We start from the raw sequence: 22,455 nt of genomic DNA, 5'->3' as shown, positions 1-22,455 counted from the left end.
TCTTCTATTTCTTGGAATATTTTGAGAAGAATAGGTATTATCTCTTCTTTAAATGTTTGGTAGAATTTGCCTGTGAAGCCATCTGGCCCTGGACTTTTGTTTGTTGGAAGTTTTCTGATTACAGATTCAATTTCTTTGCCGGTTATCAGTTTATTCAAGTTTTCTATTTCTTCCTGTTTCAGTTTTGGTAGTTTATATGTTTCTAGGAATTTATCCATTTCTTCCAGGTTGTCCAATTTGTTGGCATATAGTTTTTCATAATGATCTCTTACAGTTGTTTGTATTTCTGTGGTGTTGGTTGTTATGTTTCCTCTCTCATTTGTGATTTTATTTATTTGGGTCCTTTCTCTTTTCTTTTTGATTAAGTCTCACGAGAGGTTTATCAATTTTATTAATTTTTTCAAAGAACCAGCTTCTAGTTTCATTGGTCTGTTTTATTGCTTTTTGTTTCTGTTTTTGTTTTTTGTTTCTGCTCTAATCTTTATTATTTCCTTCCTTCTGCTGGCTTTAGGCTTTGTTTGTTGTTCTAACAAATATTGTTAAAATGTCTATACTATCCAAAACAATTTACATAGTTAGTGCAATCACTGTCAAAATATCAACAGCATTTTTCACAGAACGAGAACAAATAATCCTAAAATTTGTATGGAACCACAAAAGAGCCCAAATAGCCAAAGCCATCCTGGAAAAGCAAAGCAAAGCTGGAGGCATCACAATTCCAGACTTCAAGTCATATTACAAAGCTGTAGTGATCAAGACAGTATGATATTGGTACAAAAATAGACACACAGATCAATGGAATAGAATAGAAAATCCAGAAGTGACCACAACTCCATCATCAATTAATCTTTGACAAATCAGGAAAGAGTATCCAATGGGAAAAAGACAGTCTCTTCAACAAATGGTGTTGGGTAAACCAGACAGCCACATGCATACACAAAAATAAACTCAAAATGGATTAAAGACCTAAATGTGAGACCTGAAACCATAAAAGTCCTTGAAGAAAGCACAGGCAGTAATTTCTCTGACATCGGCTATAGCACCTTTATTCTAGATACAGGTTTCCTGAGGTAAGGGAAACGAAAGCATAAATAAACTATTGGGACTACATCAAAATAAAAAAGCTTCACAGTGAAGGAAACAATCGACAAAACTATAAGGCAACCTATGGGATGGGAGAAGATATTTGCAAGTGACATATCTGATAAAGGGTAGTATCCAAAATATATAAAGAACTTATAAAATTCAACACCCCAAAAGTGAATAATCCAATTAAAAAATGAGCAGAAGACATGAATAGACATTTCTCCAAAGAAGACATCCAGATGGCCAACAGACACATGAAAAGATATTCATCATCACTTATCATCAGGGAAATGCAAATCAAAACTACAATGAGATATCACCTCACAAGTGTTAGAATGGCTAAAATCAACAACACAAGAAACAAGAGGTGTTGCGAAGGATTTGGGGAAAGGAGAACCCTCGTGCACTGTTGGTGGGAATGCAAACTGGAGCAGCCACTGTGGAAAATAGTATGGAGGTTCCTCAAAAAGTTAAAAATAGTACTACCTTACAATCCAGTAATCACATTAGTGGATATTCACCCAAAGAATACAAAAACACTAATTCAAAGAGATATATGCACCCCTATGTTTGTTACAGCATTATTTACAAAAGCCAAATTATGGAAGCAGCCCAGTGTCCATCGATAGATGAATGGATAAAGAAGATTGGATATATATATGTAATGGAATATATTCAGCCATAAAAAAGAACGAAATCTTGCCATTTGCAATGACATGAGCGGAGCTAGAGAGTATAATGCTAAGAGAAATAAGTCAGTCAGAGAAAGACAAATACCATATGATTTTACTCATATGTGGAATTTAAGAAACAAAACAAATGAGCAAAGGAAAAAAAGAGAGGCAAACCAAGAAACACTCTTCACTATAGAGAACAAACTGATGGTTACTAGAGGGGAGGTGGATGGGGGATGGGTGAAATAGGTGATGGGGATTAAGGAGTGCACTTGTCATGATGAGCACTGGGTGATGTATGGAAGTGTTGAATCACTATATTATACACCTCAAACTAATATTACACTGCATATTAACTAACTTGAATCAATAATATACAACCTTAAAAAATTAAAAGAGAAAGCATTAAATTGGAAGCTTACTGTACACCTGAAACTAATATAACATGGCATATTAATTATATTTGAAAAAAATTAAAATAATTTTTAAAAAATTAAGGTGTCAAAGTCTTTGAACAACATTTTAGACAGAAGTGAAAATTTGACTACATGAATCAACTTATAAAGGTCAAAGAGTTTCTTATCCACATTTTAAACATTTTGTGTCTGGAAGTCAGTATTATTGATTTTTTTCTTTAGAAATTTACAAATGCCTGAAATAGACAAAAAGTCAAACTAGAGATCTAGGGAACCTCTTCTATGAATCCTATACCACAAAATAAGTAAAGATTTTTTCATTTGTTTCAGCTACAGTATAATTTTAAAGTCATGTGTAAGTAATATGATACAATAAAGTCTCAATTAACTAGAAATCAACCAAGCAAACCCACAATTAGCCAATATGTTTGCAAAAGTTTACTTTTAGAAGAAAGAGGTAGATGCCTACAAAAGTGCTGCTATTGGGAGTTTGTCAAAAAAAATCAGTGAGAAAGCAAAAGAGCTTTTGGGTATTATCCTGTAGTTGATGGAATAAGATTCAGCTCAAGTACTTCTTTTTCCTACTCAAATATTCATAATGAGAACTAAAGGTCATGAGAATCTTAAAACTTTTAAAAACCTTAAATGGTATCCATTATTCCTTCTATCCAAGAAGGAAGAAACTTTAGTGCTTTCTAAAAAGATTTTCAAAAATAAAAAAATTTAAAAAATAAAAAGATTTTCAAACTCAGGGATTGTAACAAACATACAAAAAAAGGACTTTGGGTAAGCTCTTAGTTAATCAGAGTATCAATTGATTCTTCTAAGACTGATTATTCAAGACCTTATACCAGGTTCAGTTTGCTTATATTAATTCACATGCACTAGCTACAGAACTAAATCTCTTAGAAAATGGCATCAGCTCTGTGTGTGGTGGGGGCATGCTGGAGTCCTGGACTGTATTCTCAAAGCATCCTTCGGTATCTATAGTTAGGACTGCACTGTGAGAAAAGTCATGAAACATTCTACCATGAACACCAATGGGATAATTTTAAGAGATCCAAGTGGGAGCTGGTCACTATTTGGCAGGAGAATTAAGAGTGGAGGCCAGCAAATATTGAAACAGAGGATTAAAAATTATAGACCATAATCACCACTTTGAGCAGTGGGTGTAAACTTGTGTAATAAACATCTAAAGCCAAACTGTGAATTTCATTACATGTCAAGGAAAAAACTATTTGGAGTATAATGCCAGAACGTGTGTTTGTGGAAGAAAAGTTTGGAAGTCTTGGCTAAATCATAAAAATAAGATTTGCGGGCGCCTGGGTGGCTCAGATGGTTAAGCGTCTGCCTTCGGCTCAGGTCATGATCTCAGGGTCCTGGGATCGAGTCCTGCATTGGGTTCCCTGCTCAGTGCAGAGCCTGCTTCTCCCTCTCCCTCTGCCACTCCCTCTGCTTGTGCTCTTCTGTCTATCTCTCTGTCAAATAAATAAATAAAATCTTTTAAAAAAAAAAGATTTGCTTGTATTTGGAGCTTTGTAGGTTACAAATTGAATGCTTTAAAAATTTAGTCTCCGAGTCAATATATATGGAAATATTTTTTAAAGTATATATATATACACACACATACATATTCATATGTATTTACATATATGTTAACATATATATAAATATATAAACATATAACGTGTAAATATATAAATATTCTAAAAAGTAATTTATATGCATAAAACATATAATATCAAAGAATAATATAGAAATAATTCTAAAGCTTCCTGGGGAACATGGAACATAAGACAAAGATCAATATAGTGGGAAAGAGAGAGAGGAAGAAAATCAAAAATTCATTCTGGAAGATCCACCATATAACTAATATGTTTTCTAGAAAGAGAGAACAGAGATAATGATGGAGAGATTATTAGAGAAATAACACAAGAAATTTTTCCAGAAATGGAGAACTTAACATTCTAAATTGAAGAATGAACTAGTGCCCCGAAAAATCAATTTTAAAAGGAAGCAGGATTGTGAAGTTTCAGAATAACAGAAACAAAGAGATGATCCTTTTGAAAAGTATACAATAAAAAGTTGGGAATCAGAATGTTAGATTTCTCAACAGCAACATTGGAAGCTAGAAGACCACAGGGCCACATCTTCAAATATTGAAGAGCAGTGTTTCCTAACCTGTGGTTCCATCCCTAGCCAAACTGTCAGTAAGTGGTGATGGTTTAAGCATGTAAAGATACAAGTTTTTGTTTTGTTTTTTTTTGCTTCTAATACTTCCCCTTTTAGGAAGCTACACAATGTACTCTAACAAATCCCAGGATGATGATGAAGGGAGGTGCCAGGACATCCCCTGTGCAGAAAACTGGAGAGCCAGTGCAGATTGGAGCATGTGGAAACAACACTTGAGTTGGAGGGCTCCAAGAAAAAAAACCAGGAATTGATAGGCTATGAAAGGTTGGATCATGTGGAAATGTGTCTAAGGCTATACAGAGGGCGAAGATATTTGTAAAAGACCTATCTGATAACAGACTGTTATCCCAATACAAAGAACTCTTAAAACTCAACAATAAGGAAACCAACAGCCCAATTTTATTTTTTAAAAAGATTTTATTTATTTATTTTAGAGAGAGTGTGTGAGTGGGGGGGGGAGGAGCAGAGGGAGAGAGGGAGTGGGAGGGGGGAAAGGATCTCAAGCAGACTCTGCTGAGCGTGGAGCCCGACGTGGGGCTCCATCTCACATCCCTGAAATAATGACCTGAGCTGAAGCCAAGAGGCAGATGCCTAACTGACGGAGCTACCCAGGTGCCCCTCAGCAGCCCAATTTTAAAAAGGGATCAAGGACTTTAAGACTTTAACAGTCACCTCACCAGAAAAGATACACAGATGGCAGATAAGCATGTGAAAAGATGTTTCACATCACATGTCATCAGGGAAATGCAAATTAAAACACCAGTGAGATACCATTACATATCTATTAGTATGGCCAAAATCTGACAACACCAAATGCTGGTGAGGATGTGGAGCAACAGGAACTCATTGCTGGTGGGAGTGCAAAAATGGTACAGGTACGGGCGCCCGGGTGGCTCAGTTGGTTAAGCGACTGCCTTCGGCTCAGGTCATGATCCTGGAGTCCCTGGATCGAGTCCCGCATTGGGATCCCTGCTCGGCAGGGAGTCTGCTTCTCCCTCTGACCCTCCTCCCTCTCATGCTCTCTGTCTTTCATTCTCTCTCTCTCAAATAAATAAATAAAATCTTTAAAAAAAAAAAAAGAAAGAAAGCATAAAATACTTAATATATTTAAAAAAGCAGGAGATCTCCACAATAAAAAGTACAAAACCTTTATGAGATAAAATAAAGAATACCTCAAAAAGTACACAAATAAACCATCTTCAAGGGTCAGAATACTCAATGTTATTAATATGTCAATTCTTCCTAAATTTACTTATAGATTTAATGCAATACCAATCAAAATCCTAGAATTATTTTGTAGAAACTGACAAGTTGATTTTAAAACTTATATAGAGGGTGCCTGGGTGGCTCAGTTGGTTAAGCGACTGCCTTCGGCTCAGGTCATGATCCTGGAGTCCCTGGATCGAGTCCCGCATCGGGCTCCCTGCTCGGCAGGGAGTCTGCTTCGTCCTCTGACCCTATCCCCTCTCATGTGTTCTCTCTCTCTCATTCTCTCTCTCTCAAATAAATAAATAAAATCTTTAAAAAAAAATGGTACAGGTACTTGGGAAGACCAAAGTTTGTAAATTTCTTACCAAACCAAACATACCTTACAAATCCAGCAATTGTGCTCCTTTACCCAAAAGAGCTGAAAATTTATGTCACACAAAAACCTGCACATGAATGTTTATAGCAGTTTTATTTGTAACTGCCAAAATGTGGAAGCAATCCAAATTTCCTTGAGTAGGTGAATGGATATAAACTGTGACGTATCCAGACAATGGAATATTATTTAGAGCTAAAAAGAAATGAGTTATCAAGCCATGAAAAGTCACAGAGGAAACTTAAAGCATATTATTATTAAGTGAAAAGAACTAATCTGAAAAGGGTTACATACTATATGATTCCAACTATGTGACATTCTGGAAAAGGCAAAACATGGAGACAGTAAAAAGATCAGTTGTTGCCAGGGAGGGTGGGAGAGGAATGGATGAATAGGTAGAGCACAGAGGATTTTAGGGCAGAGAAAATACACTGTATGATACTATAATGATAAATAAATGTCATTATACATTTGCTCAAACCCATAGAATATACAACCCCAAGAACGGACCCTAATGTGAACTATGGACTTTGACTAATAATATTGTGACAGTGTCGGTTCTTGAGTTGTAACCTGTCTACCACTCTGGTGGGGGATGTTCATAATGGGGGAGGTTACACACGTGTGGGGCAGGAGGTCTGTGGGAAATCTCTGTATCTTCCTCTCAATTTTGCTGTGAACTTAAAAATGCTCTAAAAAATAAAGTCTTAAAAAAAAAAAAGACTACAGAGGGTGGAAAAAATTAGAGACAGGCTTTAAGAACACTAAGCAAAAGAAAAACCAAGAATGTCATAGAAGAAAAGAAATGTAATCACAGAGCTCTGTTTGAATTAGTAATGAACAGTATTTATATAAATAATATAAATACTAAAAAAATCATTTAAAGTTTCTGCTACAACTGGATCGGGAGGACGTGGGTCATGAAAATAGGGAGTGGAAACTGGGTTTGCAATGTATAAAAGAGCTAATGCTTCCTGTACCTTCACAGGCAGTCAACAGATAATGTTTAAAGTTGTTCAGAAAAATGTAGTGAAATGCCAGACGTATTTGGTTAGATATGGCTTATTGTTAAATCCCTAGCTTTTGTTTTATGTAATAAATCATATTGATAATTTACTTTTAGTAATATTGAGTATAGTATTTAAAAATCGTTAACTATATGGAAGAAAGTGAGCTGAGAATCATTGACGAGAGTGTATCACAAACCAGGAATTATGATTGATCTGTTCTGCGTATCTGAGCTTGAATTAAAAAAGAAATATTTTAGAAACAGTGAAAAGCCTTAAGACTGTTTATCTTGGGATTGGGTAGTCAGAGGGACACGAGGCGATGAAGCAGAAGATACTTTAAGACTTTTAGTTAGCATTTAAAAATATCAACCCTGCATATGCAAGTTTTGCTTTGAGAAAATGTAATTTACAAAAGAATGATGCAGGCCATTTTCAGAATCTCTCAATAATTCCAAACCAGTATGGTCACACTTTTTGTGTTTCTCATAATAATTTAACTGAACATGAATTGAGAAGTTAAACTGATTGATGTTTCTTTCTCATTTATTTCCTCTATCCAGATAAATTATTTGTAAGTTGGGACATGGCCAAATCATAAATTGAAGGAAAGCCTAAAAAATTATTAGCTAATAATTATGAAGTTAATTAAGACATAAATAAACAACAACAAAAAAACCCTCAGTCAATAGAAGTATTCCAATGATCTTTAAAATGTTTAAAAATCAATAATATGTAGAAACTCTTCATTTGTGCATATCCAATGTTCTATTTTCTTAGATGACTAATAAATATATGTTTCTGCTTTTATTCTAGTTCTCAGAAGACTTTCAGAGTTAGCCAGTCATGAAATCACAGGCACTATATCTCCTGTTACATTATTTTCCATTTTAAATCATTTCAGGAAAGCCATATAGAATTTATCCATAACTTAGAATTGACATGAGCATTAAGCACCGTGTTGCATTGGAATTTTTATCTTAGAAAAAAAAAAACAGCTTAGTTTTGTATAGTATTTTGCAATTATGCTGTCATTAAAGACAGAGAATGCAAAAAAAGAAAAAACAAAAATAATGTTAACCTTGAATTCTGTGTAATCATTTCATGATTAAAGAGTTAAAATAATGGTTCTATAATTAGTTTCTATGCTTGTATGATAAAACCTCTCTAATATGAAAAGGAACATGATAATCGTTTTATTTTGTCATCAAAACCCATCAGGTTTTGTAATTTAATTTCCATTGCTGTCTTATTTCAAATTTTCATAATGAATTCCCGATTTTCACTCTTCTTTCCATTCTCCAGAATTTTCACCTGAATACTCCTGAATTCCTTTGCTCTTTATTCAGACATGGAAAGTATACTTCAGTTTGAAGTACAGACTTTAACTGTGGTCACAACTGGCTAGCCTTCATATCCCCAGTGGTTTTATTGAATGAATAGCATAATCCATAAACTTTCTTCAACACTCTAACCTAATAGAATACCTTATATGTCCTTGCCATTTATTAGATGGTTTATGAAAATCATACGATTTATGAAAAGAAAGTGCATTTGGGGCATTATCTCCAAATTATAACTGCATCTCGCATTGTGCAAAGAGAAGTGACATGTGGTTTCTTAGAGGCAGTAACATTGTATTTTCAAGAATGCGTTTAAATTCATAGGTATGCCTGGAAAACACTTTCTCTCCCATCATTTATTCGTTTAAGCCCTGCAGAGTAGCCTACTAGGGAGTGAGGAAGACTGAGGCACACTGCTTCTCTCCCCCTGCCCCCTTGCCCATTTTCCTCTAGGGGCCTGGGGAGGTTCACTCTGGCTTCTTGCACCTTCTCTGGGGTCTTAGGCTCCATCACTCCATCACTCCATCTCACATGTTGGAAAGTTTTATGAGAACATGATTTCTGAAATGAAAACTTCGATAAATCGTTTTTCATTGATGGTCTTTTAAAGCTTGCTAAATAATGTTACTTTGTGCTAAGTTTTAAGCAAATGCCTCATCGGAGGTGTGACTACAATAGATTTAGCAATCTTTCTGGGTAGAAAACAACTTGGATTATTTCTGTGAAATTTACTAGTCAGGAAAATTGACCTCAGGCTCACAATAGAATGTCTTTTCTCGTGTATTTATTGTTGGGTCCTGAAATTATGTATGTCTGTGCACGTGTGTGTTCTTTGTAGCTGGAGGAATTCCCCTTGAAAAAGTAAAGCTAAATTTTTCTCACTCCTGCCTGAGACCAGTGACAGGCTAATAAGGAAGAGTGATGATAGTAATAAAATGGGGTGAGGGGTACATTCCTGAGATTTTGCTGCTTATAAAATGATAGGCCTATTACCGGATGACCACACAGGGACCCAGAGTAAGATCCAGTCCCCAGTCTTTCTGATGGAGAGAGGTGACCCTCCCTGTGGCTCATCACATCAGAAGCAAATGCAGTATTAACAGCTTTGGTGACTACCTTTTTAACCCAGAAAACATAGCTGTATGTTTTTAATTTGTTATGATTTATTGCACTGAAATTGGTGTGAAATGGACAACAAATCATGGGTGTCAAAAATCTGAAAATGAATTTTATCAGCTGAGGAAAGTGAGTGCCTTTGGGATTTGCATAAGTTTCTCATAATTCTTTTCATATTACAAGTGATGAGCAAAACTGTGAAAATAAACTGAAAATGACATGATATTTCCTAAGTAGCTAATTTCACATGTACATATAGACACATATAAATATAGCCATTTAGCCTCACTTTAGATTTTCTCTGTAATTCAAAGTGATTTGTACATACCCACAGCAACATTTGTCTAAAAACCGTAAGTATTAAGACCATTGTCACATCTCACAAATGTTTGAGATTATCTATAGAAAAATTATACATTATAACAAAGTATTTACCAACTTTACTTTTTCACTGTTCAAACTGGGAAAAGAGAATTTATGCCTACACACCAGTATAAAATTGTGAAGATTGAAGAAAGATCTATCCCCAAATTTCGGATGTTATAAATACCCTTCAGCATTGAAAAAAAAAAAAAAAAAAAGCTCCCCGTCTTAGAAACTAACTTTGCATGCATAATTAATTGGGGCACCATATTCCTACTTCACAACCAGAAAAGAAATTGAATTCAGGTGTTTGGTGAACATATGGGGGATTTACTGTGAATTTATGACCTGTGGTTTGAGTGTAAAACCCCAAGATACTTGCTGATAAAACTTAATGAAGCTTGTGCAGAGGAGCTATTTTTATTTGTAGTTTGGTAATTGATACATTTCTTGGTTTAACCCTCCCAGCCTTTCCCCCATTTGTCATAAATCTTCCAGCCTGAGAGAAGAGAGAGAGCCAGAGTAGAAAGCCCTAGTCTCTTTAGCCAGAAGACTAGTGCTTACCGAGTATGAAAATTCAGAGATGCTTTTCCACAGCATTTCAGTCCGTTCCTTCCTCCCTTCCCTTTTAATCTACCAATTTATGCTTTTTCACCTGCACAGGTAACAGGAAGCAAATCCAAGTGCCGTGGGAGGCAGCACTCTAGGTTCCTCTAAGAGAAGCAAAAGCCTTCAAAGAGGGGTGATACCACTTGACTCGGTCTTAAGAAAGCAAAGATGGAGGCACACTGTAGCTCATCATTAAAATCTCGGCAACAAATGCGGTGCCATTTAAAGGTTTCTAGCTCAGGAATCAATACTACCTTCAGGGACGGGAGCCTGCCACACACATTCTAGCAAGATTGCTCTGCTTTTCTGCTCCTAGGGTTTTACCAAGAACGCTCCTGATGTGAGTGCCAAGAAAGAAAGCACATGACAAGGGCTCCATTTTAACATACGGGGTGTAATGGGTTTAATGAGAAACCTGTGTTTGCTCACTAATTTACAGCAATTAAGAACTCAGTTCTGACATCTGTAGATTATAACTATTTGTCTGGCGATTACAAGATCAGGAATAGTTTATGGAATTGCTAATCAGTATAGAGAAATAGCTCAGTGAGAAGCATGTGGAGTACCTGAGTCTCTCAGTGGCGCTGGCCCCCAGTAGTTGTGCTGGTAACGCTTTTTAGTTCAGTGACATTTCCCCCCAACACTGTAGTCATCACTGTTCAAGAACTTGTTTGTATCCACTTTATCATGCTGACAATCTGTCTGTTTTGAAAGGATTACAGCTCTGTACATCCGTGCATGACATCACAGTAAGACATTGCTTAATGATCTGAGACGCTTGTGGTCATTGCTGGCTGCAGGTTTCTAAAGCTGTGTGACAGGTCTGCCCTACGTGTGTTTCCTCCAGTGTCACTTTTTTGCCTTCTCCGGTCCTGGTGTCTGTTTGAAGTGACATCCTTGAAATAGCTGAATTTGAGACTTGCCATTGGTACAAATAAAGGGACTAAACGTTTTTCCTTTTCTAGGATGCAGGAAGAATTAGTAATTGGATAAGGAAGGGAAAGGTGCTTTAATTTTTCTCTAGTGAAAATATTTTGAAAAGTAATAGTATCTGGGAAGGATGGGTTGTTTACATAACATACTGGATCTTCAGTCTTTTCATTTGTGTGTAACTACCAAGGAAGTCAAAAAAGAGATACATTTCCCTGAAATAAGTGGACCAAAATGCAGGGACCTCCTGTGAAGGGCAAGTTATCCACGGATAGCCTCAAGGCTTGGAAAAGCCAGAGTTCAGGAAAACAGGGTTCTTTGAGTGTTATGAATGGTGTCCTGAAAGCTTTAACTTACTATCTTCGTCTTTGTCAGTATGCTGGGATGCAGACCATAATGATGTTTCCAAAGTCTTGACTGCAAGATCCCAGAGTCTGGGAGATGGTAGGACTTTGAGGCGCTGGTGGGTGGAGAAGAAAGAGTTCCTTAAGGGGAGAAGTTGGCAGTCAGCAGAACTCTAGGCGCCCCCCCCCCCCCACCAGTGTAGCATGGGACCCCTGGGGGAGTGCTAGAAATACGTCATTGAGAATATGCTTCGAGTGTGGAGTGGCATGATATCCGAGATCTCAGACAGAATTTGAAAATTGACTTTTGTGGTTTTTTTTAATTGGGAAAAGAATAATGTCCTTTTGCATTTCCAGTAATTGGATGCCAAGTGCATGTGTGAAATCCAGTAGCATTTGGAATAGAATTTTGTACTTAGGCCAAAAAGTAAATTGCTAGGGCTGAGGAGTGTATAGCAAAAATGGAAAGGCCAAGGATGTAAGCTGATGTGGTTAACAAAATCTTTACTGTGTGTACCTGTTCTTTTGTAAATTGGGGATTTGAAGGACATATGTTAAGTGCCGAACTCTGGACAAACTAAGTAAAACCAGTTTTAACCAGGAATATCTCTGTGTGAGTTTATGTCAGATCCTGGCAGGTCACCTATCTCTGCCAGGAAGAGAAACTAGGAGTGAGCCCTTGAGTTCAATTTTACTGAATGACCTGATTGGTGGGTCTGTTTTCACCACACTCTGAGAAAACACCCACATGGCTGCTTTGGTCTCATGAGGACTGATTTTCAGAGGTCACAGAGCCAGAGTGGTTATCGTGGGTGAAGTGATGAGGAGACTGACTGTAAGAGTCACCCTAAGCAATTGGGTAGATTTCCATGGAGTATTCTTGGCGATATACTGGTGCTCAGTAGAAAGCACATTTGATTGGTTTCTTGTGTTAAGATCTGGCCAGTAACCATCTTTCAGGGACATCTTCTGCAATAGTATTTACTTTGTGCAATTTTACTCAGAAACTAGAACTTTGGAGTGACTAACCATATAAATGATAGTGGTAAAACTCATTCATAAAATACGATTCTTCTCTTGCATTCTGCTCTTCTAGCCAGCATGCTTTTGCAACAGGCAATATTTGTTTGGTTGCAACCATGGGCAGGGCTTAGGTCTTTGTACTTCTAGGCCACTTCATTTAATAAGTGTGTACAGCCCCTGCCCCCGCCTCCCCACCAGCACTGTCTAAGGTGATATGGTGGTGGTGGTGGTTTAAGGGAAGGAGGTTTAGAGTGTCTGTTCATTGTCTTTTGTTGCAATGGAGCACAAGAAAGCAAACCCACTTTGCAATCACATTTCAAACCCCTACTTGCATCACATCCATGAACATCCTGTGGGTGAAATCAAGACACATGGCCAAGGCCAACATCAATGGGTATTCATTCTATTGCTGTACAACAAATTAACAGTCTTAACAGCTTCTTCTGTCAGTTTCTATGGATGTGGGGTCCAGCAATGGCTCAGCTGAATCCTCTGTTCAGGGTCTCATCCAGGTACAATCAAAGTGAGCCAAGCAGGGGTCTCACTGGGAGGGTCCACGAGGGAAACATTTGAGTCACTGCTCCTGGAGTTGTTGATAGCATTCTGTTTTCTGCAGCTGTAGGATTCAGGGCAACTTTCTTTTTCAAAGCCAGAAGAGAGAGATATGGTCTTGCAAGATGGGCACTGCATTCTTATATAATCACACAAATGTAATCATATCCATTCCTTGACCTTTGTCTCATTTCATTGGTAGAAGCAAGTCACAGGCCCTGCCCACACTCAGCAATGAGGAGTTGTGTGAAGGTGTGGATACTTGGAGGCAGGGATTGTGGGGCCACCCTGAAGTCTATCCATTACAAGTATTTGCGTAACAGTTTACCCTGCTGCAGGGACGTGACTTACAGAATATATATATATATATATATATATATATATATATATATATATATATATTAAATGATTGTGATGAAGTCATGAGCTTAAGAAAGAGAAACACATGCACATGTAAGTTATAAACACTGTAAAACAATGTTTAGTGGTAGAATCAGAAGATGGAAGGAAAGGAGAAGATATTATGGAAAGAAAGATACGAGTGAATTTACCTTCTTCCTCTCCTCTTGTGCTAGAGATTATAATCATCTCTCCATTCTGGGCACCGTGGAAAGCCTGCCACCATTCGTTCTCTCCCTTCTTTCTATCTTTCCCTTCCCCTTTCATGGTTTTTTTCCTTCTATGGGAAAACTACTGTATACCAAGGTGGTATACCTTCTTGCTCAAAAAAATGAGTGGTCATTATCCCTTCCACTGCATTCTGGATCTTAAAGCTATGCCCTCTATTCCAGCTTTCCAGATTTTTTTTGCATAATTAAAATGCAAATGTTAAGGTATTTTTAGTCCATAAAGAATTAATCAGTCACATCACAAACTCCTCTTTCTCAGCATATGCTGGTCTGAGAAGATAGGTCAGAACTCCAGCCTGCAGGGCAGTATACGCAGTGTTAGATCAGAAGGAGCAGAGAGTTTCAGAGAGGCAAGACTAGATGGCCAGTGCCTAGTTGTCTCTTTTAAAAAATATTTCTGTTTCTTGGGCCTGTTACTAGGGGGATCACTGGCCTTATCTTGGTGCAGTGGAAGTAAACAGCCTAGAAAAGCAACATATAAAACAGGCAGCATCTGCAGAATACAAAATAGAGCTTGCAAGCTAGCTGCCCACAGACCAATGTGGTTTTGGTTTTTTGTTTTGTCTCACCTAGGCTCAAAAAAAGAAAATAAGCCAACATTTAAAATTCATGGAATAGGAGAGAAAACTATAGTTCTGACTTCTCTTTTTAAAAAAAATTAGAAGGCAACACCAGGTTCACATCCCTTCAGGACAGGAATCTACTGGAACCAAGTAAGGGCCTCCCTTTCCAGACCATGCATATTACTCCCATTTGTCACAGAACCTACATGGGTGCTCCCAAGGCCGTTGGCTTTCCTTCCGTTGTTAGGTCGTTAGTCAGTTGCCCCAGGGGCGTTGGAATTTGTCCCGACTATGACGTTTGCAGGCTGAATTATTTTTTAAGTGTTGTCCATATAGCACCTGCAATGCTTTCAGATACATACAGATTCCTGGGACCCGCCCATGACTGACTGAATCAGAATTTCTCTAGGTGAGTCTTAGTCAATCAGCGTTTTTAAGCAAGCGCTCTCTATGATTCTCATGCACGCATGAGAACGGCTGTTGATGTTTCTTTTCTCACTCGCTGTACCTAAGGAGGTGGTTGGATAGCGAGCCTGTGGGGCTCAGGTGCAGGACAGGCTCCAGAGCTCACCCGCACATAGGATCGTTGCTCCAGTTAGTGTGAATTGGTATGCTCAGCTGCTTTTGCAAGGCACGTTGCGATGGTCCATTCCAAAGGCTATAAAGCCTAGCACTCTGTGTGATCTGCCTCTGACAGAAGAGGGTACAAACTCCATGGTAATTATGGATGGGAAAGATTTGAGTTCCATATAATTCAGGGTTACACTGTACAGGCCGGAAGAGGAATCTTTGTAGTGGGTGATCCAATGTATCCTTGTTTGAATGCTGTCAGAAAGACTTCCAGATCATTACTGAACCAAAACCAACTGCCTTCATTTAGTTTAAAATTTATATACAAATACACACACAACAAACACACACATATAAAAGTATAAAAGAAAGTTCCAATCGGACTAAAACTAAAAAAAAACAATGTGTAAGGGAAGGCTGCATTGGTGTTAGACTTAAATTGTCTTATGTCTGTCTGTGTGGATTCTTTATGAGAAAACCATCTCTATAAGCCCCTTCATCCCTCCTTTCTGTAGAAATTATGATTTACTGGCTTGTCATTAAGAGTTGTATTGTCTCTCTCACCCATCTGCTTGACTCATGTCATATCTTTGTTATATTCTTCACACACACACACAAAATAATGAGCAACTTTCAATTGGCAATGAACCTAAATATAAGTTTATTGGGATGTGTATGGATTAGCCACTAATGCTAATGAATATTTAAAATTTCCTTTGGCTTTCTTGGCAGAAGAGCTAACCAAGAACTTTAGAAGTCCAAATGTCAATCATTGGCCCATTATAGACTGGCCTGAGAAACAGAATGAGCAGTTGCAAGGGTTTCATTCTTGAAGCCAGGATTTCACCTTCAGACTGCCAACTGTTGTCCCCAAGGATGCTTGATGGTCTTCCAGTCTTTGGAAATCATCATCAATCATGAAAACCATTGCAGCCCGTTTTTCAATTTCAATCCTTAGAGTGGCTTTGCTAGTCTTAGGCAAGTGGGTTGCCATTCTCTAGAGCAGAGGAAGAAAGGAAGCAAAGGAAAAGAGAGTGAAGCAGTATCTCACCAGCGGCTGAGATTTGAAATAAGGACAGAAGTGACTTCCAGAACTTGGCTGTTACTGTGAAAAACATTGAGGTCACCAGAATTTAAAATTAAGGACACTGGGTCGACTTCCTGTGTTGGGAGAGTTGTACTTTCAGTTAACCACAAATAGTACGAGATCAATTTTCATCAATGGCTTGGACTTCATGAACCTAATAATTACAGGGTTAAAACTGTCTATGCTACATGAAAATAATAGGGAAATATTTCTAGTTAGACCTGTAAAATACTTTGTCAGTCAAGCCTCCTACAATCCTCCTATTAAAAGCCATGAAGAAGTATCCCAGGAACAAAAAAGTCACAGTTGGAGAAACAGCAGTGAGATTAATGAATGCTCACTTCCTATCTCAGGAATTATCTTCATGCCTACATTATCACAGCTTCACATGGAGAGCACGAGTTCCAGGGGGGTTGGGTATTATGTTGGGAAGCCATTATTGAAAACGTATGTGTTCAAAAATAAAAGATGCTGTATATGTTTCTTAAAAAACAGTGGGAGTAGAACTTATACAGGAATTCAGTAAAGTGGCAGGATATAAAATCAATGCACAGAAATCAGTTGCATTTCTATACACCAACAACAAGACACAAGAAAGAGAAATTAAGGAGTTGATCCCATTTACAATTGCACCCAAAACCATAAGGTACGTAGGAATAAATCTAACCAAAGAAGCAAAGAATCTGTACTCAGAAAACTATAGAAAACTCATGAAAGAAATTGAGGAAGACACAAAGAAATGGGAAAACGTTCCATGCTCATGGATTGGAAGAACAAATATTGTGAAAATGTCTATCCTACCTAGAGCAATCTGCACATTTAATGCAATCCCTATCAAAATACCATTCACTTTTTTCAAAGAAATGGAACAAATAATCCTAAAATTTGTATGGAGCCAGAAAAGACCCCAAATAGCCAGACGAATGTTGAAAAAGAAAAGCAAAGCTGGTGGCATCACAATTCCGGACTTCAAGCTCTATTACAAAGCTGTAATCATCAAGACAGTATGGTACTGGCACAAAAACAGACACATAGATCAATGGAACAAAATAGAGAGCCTAGAAATGGACCCTCAACTCTATGGTCAACTAATCTTCGACAAAGCAGGAAAGAATGTCCAATGGAAAAAAAACAGTCTCTTAAACAAATGGTGTTGGGAAACTTGGACAGCCACATGCAGAAGAATGAGACTGGACATTTCCTTACACCACACATAAAAAGAGACTCAAAATGGATGAAAGACCTAAATGTGAGACAGGAGTCAATCAAAATCCTTGAGGAGAACACAGGCAACAACCTCTCCAACCTCAGCTGCAGTAACTTCTTCCTAGAAACATCGCTAAAGGCAAGGGAAGCAAGGGCAAAAATGAACTATTGGGACTTCATCAAGATAGAAAGCTTTTGCACAGCAAAGGAAACAGTCAATAAAACCAAAAGACAACTGACAGAATGGGAGAAGATATTTGCAAATGACATATCAGATAAACGGCTAGTATCCAAAATCTATAAAGAACTTATCAAACTCAGGGCGCCTGGGTGGCTCAGGTCATGGTCCTGGGGTCCTGGGATCGAGCCCTGCATTGGGCTCTCTGCTCAGCGGGAAGCCTGCTTCTCCCTCTCCCACTCCCCCTGCTTGTGTTCCCTCTCTCGCTGTGTCTCTCTCTCTGTCAAATAAATAAATAAATCTTAAAAAAAAAAGAACTTCTCAAACTCAACACCCAAAGAACAAATAATCCAATCAAGAAATGGGCAGAAGACATGAACAGACATTTCTGCAAAGAAGACATCCAAATGGCCAACAGACACATGAAAAAGTGCTCAACATCACTTGGCATCAGGGAAATCCAAATCAAAACCTCAATGAGATACCACCTCACACCAGTCAGAATGGCTAAAATTAAGTCAGGAAACGACAGATGTTGGCGAGGATGTAGAGAAAGGGGAACCCTCCTACACTGTTGGTGGTAATGCAAGCTGGTGCAGCCACTCTGGAAAACAGTATGGAGGTTCCTCAAAAAGTTGAAAATAGAGCTACCCTACGACCCAGCAATTGCACTACTGGGTATTTACCCCAAAGATACAAATCTAATGATTCGAGGGGCACATGCACCCCAATGTTTATAGCAGGAATGTCTACAATAGCCAAACTATGGAAAGAGCCTAGATGTCCATCAACAGATGAATGGATAAAGAAGATGTGATATATATATACAATGGAATATTATGCAGCCATCAAAAAATGAAATCTGCCATTTGCAATGACATGACGGAACTAGAGGGTATTATGCTAAGTGAAATAAAGTCAATCAGAGAAAGACAATTATCATATGATCTCACGGATATGAGGAATTTGAGAAACAAGACAGAGGATCATAGGGGAAGGGAGGGAAAAATGAAACAAGATGAAACTAGAGAGGGAGACAAACCATAAGAGACTCTTAATCTCAGGAAACAAACAGGGTTGCTGGAGTGGAGGGGGGTGGGAGGGATCAGGTGGCTGGGTGATGGACATTGGGGAGGATATGTACTATGGTGAGCACTGTAAATTGTGTAAGACTGATGAATCACAGACCTGTACCCCTGAAACAAATAATACATTATATGTTAATAAAAAAATTAAAAAAAAAAAACAAACAAACAGTGGGAATAACAACCTTCTCAGCTCAAAAGTATGGAGGGGAAGTTTTAAGCCATATCCAAATGTGGGCTGAAGCCTTGTCAAGTAGCACATTTTACATACCCATTAACCTTTAATGTTCTCAGGGCGATCCATTCAAAATATTTGTCAGAAGGAAAAAGGGAAGACAGGCTTTTATTGACTGGGAAAATAATCAAACTTAGAGTATTGACAGAATGTTCCAGAAGCTCTAATGAAATTAATAGCAACATAAAGGTGATAGGGATCTATCCAGTAGATTAAATGATGAAAGACTATTCCATATTCTTGGAAGACGTTAATATTGCCCTATATGCAAATATTTTCAATTTGAGATTTGTAAACCTTTGGAATTCTTCAAAACACATGGAATTATATGAAGATATATATTAGAGAATTTGTATACTCTACGATGCAGACTTTCTCTTTCCAAGCTACCTCTGACAAATTACATGACCCGGGGCAGGGGGGTATGCAGCCAAAAGAACTCAGAATCACACTGAGTAACCAGGGTAACATGTTTTCAATGAAGAGACCCAGTCTTCTAGTAGCTTACAGCTCCCCTTTCTGCAAGCAGCTTGGAGGGTATAGATGATATAAATATAAGGCTCAATTCTTGTCCTCAAGGAGTCTGATGTTTTGTTGGGGAGATAGCATGTACCTCATGTGCTTGAATAGCTCTCCTGATAGGACGTGCCTTCGTCCTCAGGGGATGACACAGACCAAAAGTGCCATGAGATTTAAGATTGTTTTAACTTTGGCCATCTCTTCAATTCTTGCAAAATACTGCTTTTAAAATCTGTATGATTTTATAAAGCAGGGGCTTTGGAGTCTGATATATGTTTTACTAATTGACACAACATGGCACAGTGAAATCAGGGCTGGACTGGATACCAGAAGAATCTGGACTCCAGCCTCACCTCCCCATTGACCAGCTGGGAGACTGCAGACAAGTCACTTATCTTCTTCGAACGTCAGTTTCTACGTGTGTGTGTGTGTGTGTGTGTGTGTGTGTGTGTGTGTGTGAGAGAGAGAGACTACCATCTGTACCTATCTTTTTTTTTTTTTTTAAGATTTTATTTATTTATTTGAGACAGAGAGAATGAGAGACAGAGAGCATGAGAGGGAGGAGGGTCAGAGGGAGAAGCAGACTCCCTGCCGAGCAGGGAGCCCGATGCGGGACTCGATCCCGGGACTCCAGGATCATGACCTGAGCCGAAGGCAGTCGCTTAACCAACTGAGCCACCCAGGCGCCCCCATCTGTACCTATCTTAAAAAGCATTTTGAGAATTAAAATTTAATGCTATAAAAAAAAGAAGGCAACATTATTATCAGCTAACTGGTGAAATCAAACTACCACCCAAAGTTATTTTTAAAATGCTTGTCATTTATGCTGTGAGAACTGTACTTTGTGTATAGACCTCTAATAACTCCTAAATAGGAACTTTATATGATGGCTTATGAAAATAATACTGCATGTTTGTGAGGCTATATTGTATGGTATTACTTACTTGATTGTTGCAACTATGATATTTAGAGCAAAAATGATTATCATGTCCACTGCATATATGTAAAACCCCCCACAACTCAGAGGTATTAAGTGCCTTAGTCTAAGAAGGTAGAGGAGCAAGGACAGGACCCTGATATTTCTGACTTTTAATGCAACGTCCTTTCCAAAAAAATTTTGCTGCCAACACCTCACCAGATTACAGAAAGGAAATGAGGCTTTTAAAGTACTGTATAAAACAGGATTGTCTAAAAATACTGCTTGCCTTCTTGAATATCTGAAATAACTTCAATAACTCTTAATCATAAGAACAAAATGAAAGCATTTTAAATGCCCAGATATTGTTTTATAAACTCACTGCCTCTTAAACAGTGTCATTCCACAGCAAGCTGCCGTTTTCTTTCCCTAGCAACTGCAATTCACAGATTGTATCTCCAAAGGGTGTTCATTGTTGCCCCTTCTCTCTTTCAGCAACAGATCAACTCCTAGCAACCATGATCGGATACAACGTCTACGGCAAGAATTTCAGCAAGCGAAGCAGGATGAAGATGTAGAAGATCGGCGACGTACCTATAGCTTTGAACAACCCTGGGTGAGTATTTGGTTCTGCAGCATAGCGAATAGTCTGACAACTTGCCTGCAGTAAGAGCCACTACGCTCTGACCTTCGTTCTTTATGAAACAAGACAAGATGGAGCCAAATTCCTTTGACCTTTAACATATTGACCTTTTCCTCATTTCCATCTGGGTTTCATCATTGCTAATTTCATTTTATATCTTGTTGCACCATCTGTCCATTGCATAATCAGTTTCATTTGCCTTATGACAAGACATAGCAAAAGGATTCTTGCTCTCAATGATGCACTTTTTTTTAACTTTAGTAAATATTTTTCTATATACATTTTTCTCAGAATCAGAGCCAGAATAAATTAGTTGAACACATGTCTATTGTGTATCTACTATACACGAAGTATAATATATAGCAATTCTTGATTCTTTATTCTCCCTCATCCCCTTTGTGTATTCATTGAATCCCTCTTGTTTATCTGCCCATGTCCCTGTTCTAGCGTATCCTGCTCACAGCCATCACAGTGATTTTTCTAAAGCAAAATTTGGAATAGCTTCTCAAGGCCCACAAGAGAGAGAGGCGCTAATCCCCCTAAGTCCAGCCCCAGACTTGTGCTCAGTTCTTATCTTTTCCCTTGGAGATGATGACACTTCTGGGAATGGGAGGCAATGGGGGAGATTTTGGTGGCGGGGTGTCAGGGGGTTCAAGATGACAGGAATTTTGAAGAATCTCTTTGGAAACTTGAGAAAGAGTCAATTAGAGATGAACATACAAGCTGCTTGAGGTAGGAAGTTCTAGCTGAGAGTATTAGTAAGTCTAGTCAGCATGGGACTGTGACCATAGCCAGCAATGTTAAAGGACTGGGAATAGAAAAACAATTTTTTGATTAATTTGGTGGTGGGGATTGGCGAGACAGACATGACAGAAAGTCAGGAAAGGCACACTGAAGGCATGGGGAAGATGCTGCTGGAGCATTGCCCAGGCCGGGTAGGGTGGTGAGTACAGGTCAAGGAAACATTACCCCAGTTGCCTGGGAGGATGCCAGAAGGGTTGGCGGTCTAGGGGTTAGAAAGCCTAGGGGGCTGTGGTCAAAACAGTATATTTTTTAGAGTCTAGGATCTTGGAGGCGGGACAGTTCTGGATGATTTGAGGTCAAAGGTATGCCATCCATGTGAGTTCTGAAGTAGACGAGAGCTTAAGGTCCAAAAAGTTAATGAGTTCGGTTCAAAGTGCTGGGATTATAATTACACTAGATATTTGGGAAAGGGCATGTACCCAACTGACCCAGAACTGAGAGGTTGGTTATTTTGCAGGGAAGCAGAGATAAAGGTAGGAATGTAGTTGGAGGCTTCAAAGCTAGATTAGAAGTTTGAAGAAAGATGGTATCAGGACAGAGCATAGGCCCACTGGCCAGGTGACCTGGCTCTTCAGGCCTATCTTCTTATGTTGTAAACCAAGAGAGTTAGACTAGATGGTTGAGTGTCAGTTATTAAATCCTTTGTTAAAATGAAAATTTAAGAGGAAGCTGAGTGCATAAGGCAAAGTAGATATAAGCAAATCTCCAAGTGTGGTCCACGGACCAGCACCTTGAACCGTCACATTCTTGGGTCCTGCCTCAGACCTACTGGATCTGAACCT

At 38.4% G+C, this 22,455-nt stretch overlaps 1 protein-coding gene across 20 annotated transcripts in view; it reads left to right on the top strand.

Moving 5' to 3' along the window:
- Positions 1 to 22,455, top strand: part of PARD3 (par-3 family cell polarity regulator) — a 657,675-nt gene that overhangs the window by 617,371 nt on the left and 17,849 nt on the right. For all 20 annotated transcript variants that reach the window (XM_035029555.1, XM_035029556.1, XM_035029553.1 and 17 more), the window contains one exon: positions 20,722 to 20,842. In XM_035029555.1, the coding sequence (XP_034885446.1) occupies positions 20,722 to 20,842 (121 nt within the window). The remainder of the gene's footprint in view (positions 1 to 20,721; positions 20,843 to 22,455) is intronic.

This window comes from Mirounga leonina, unplaced genomic scaffold (genome assembly GCF_011800145.1).
Source record: "Mirounga leonina isolate KUSES-001 unplaced genomic scaffold, KU_Mleo_1.0 Mir_260, whole genome shotgun sequence".
Taxonomy (NCBI): Eukaryota; Metazoa; Chordata; class Mammalia; order Carnivora; family Phocidae; genus Mirounga; species Mirounga leonina.
This window is presented reverse-complemented; position numbering and strand designations above follow the sequence as displayed.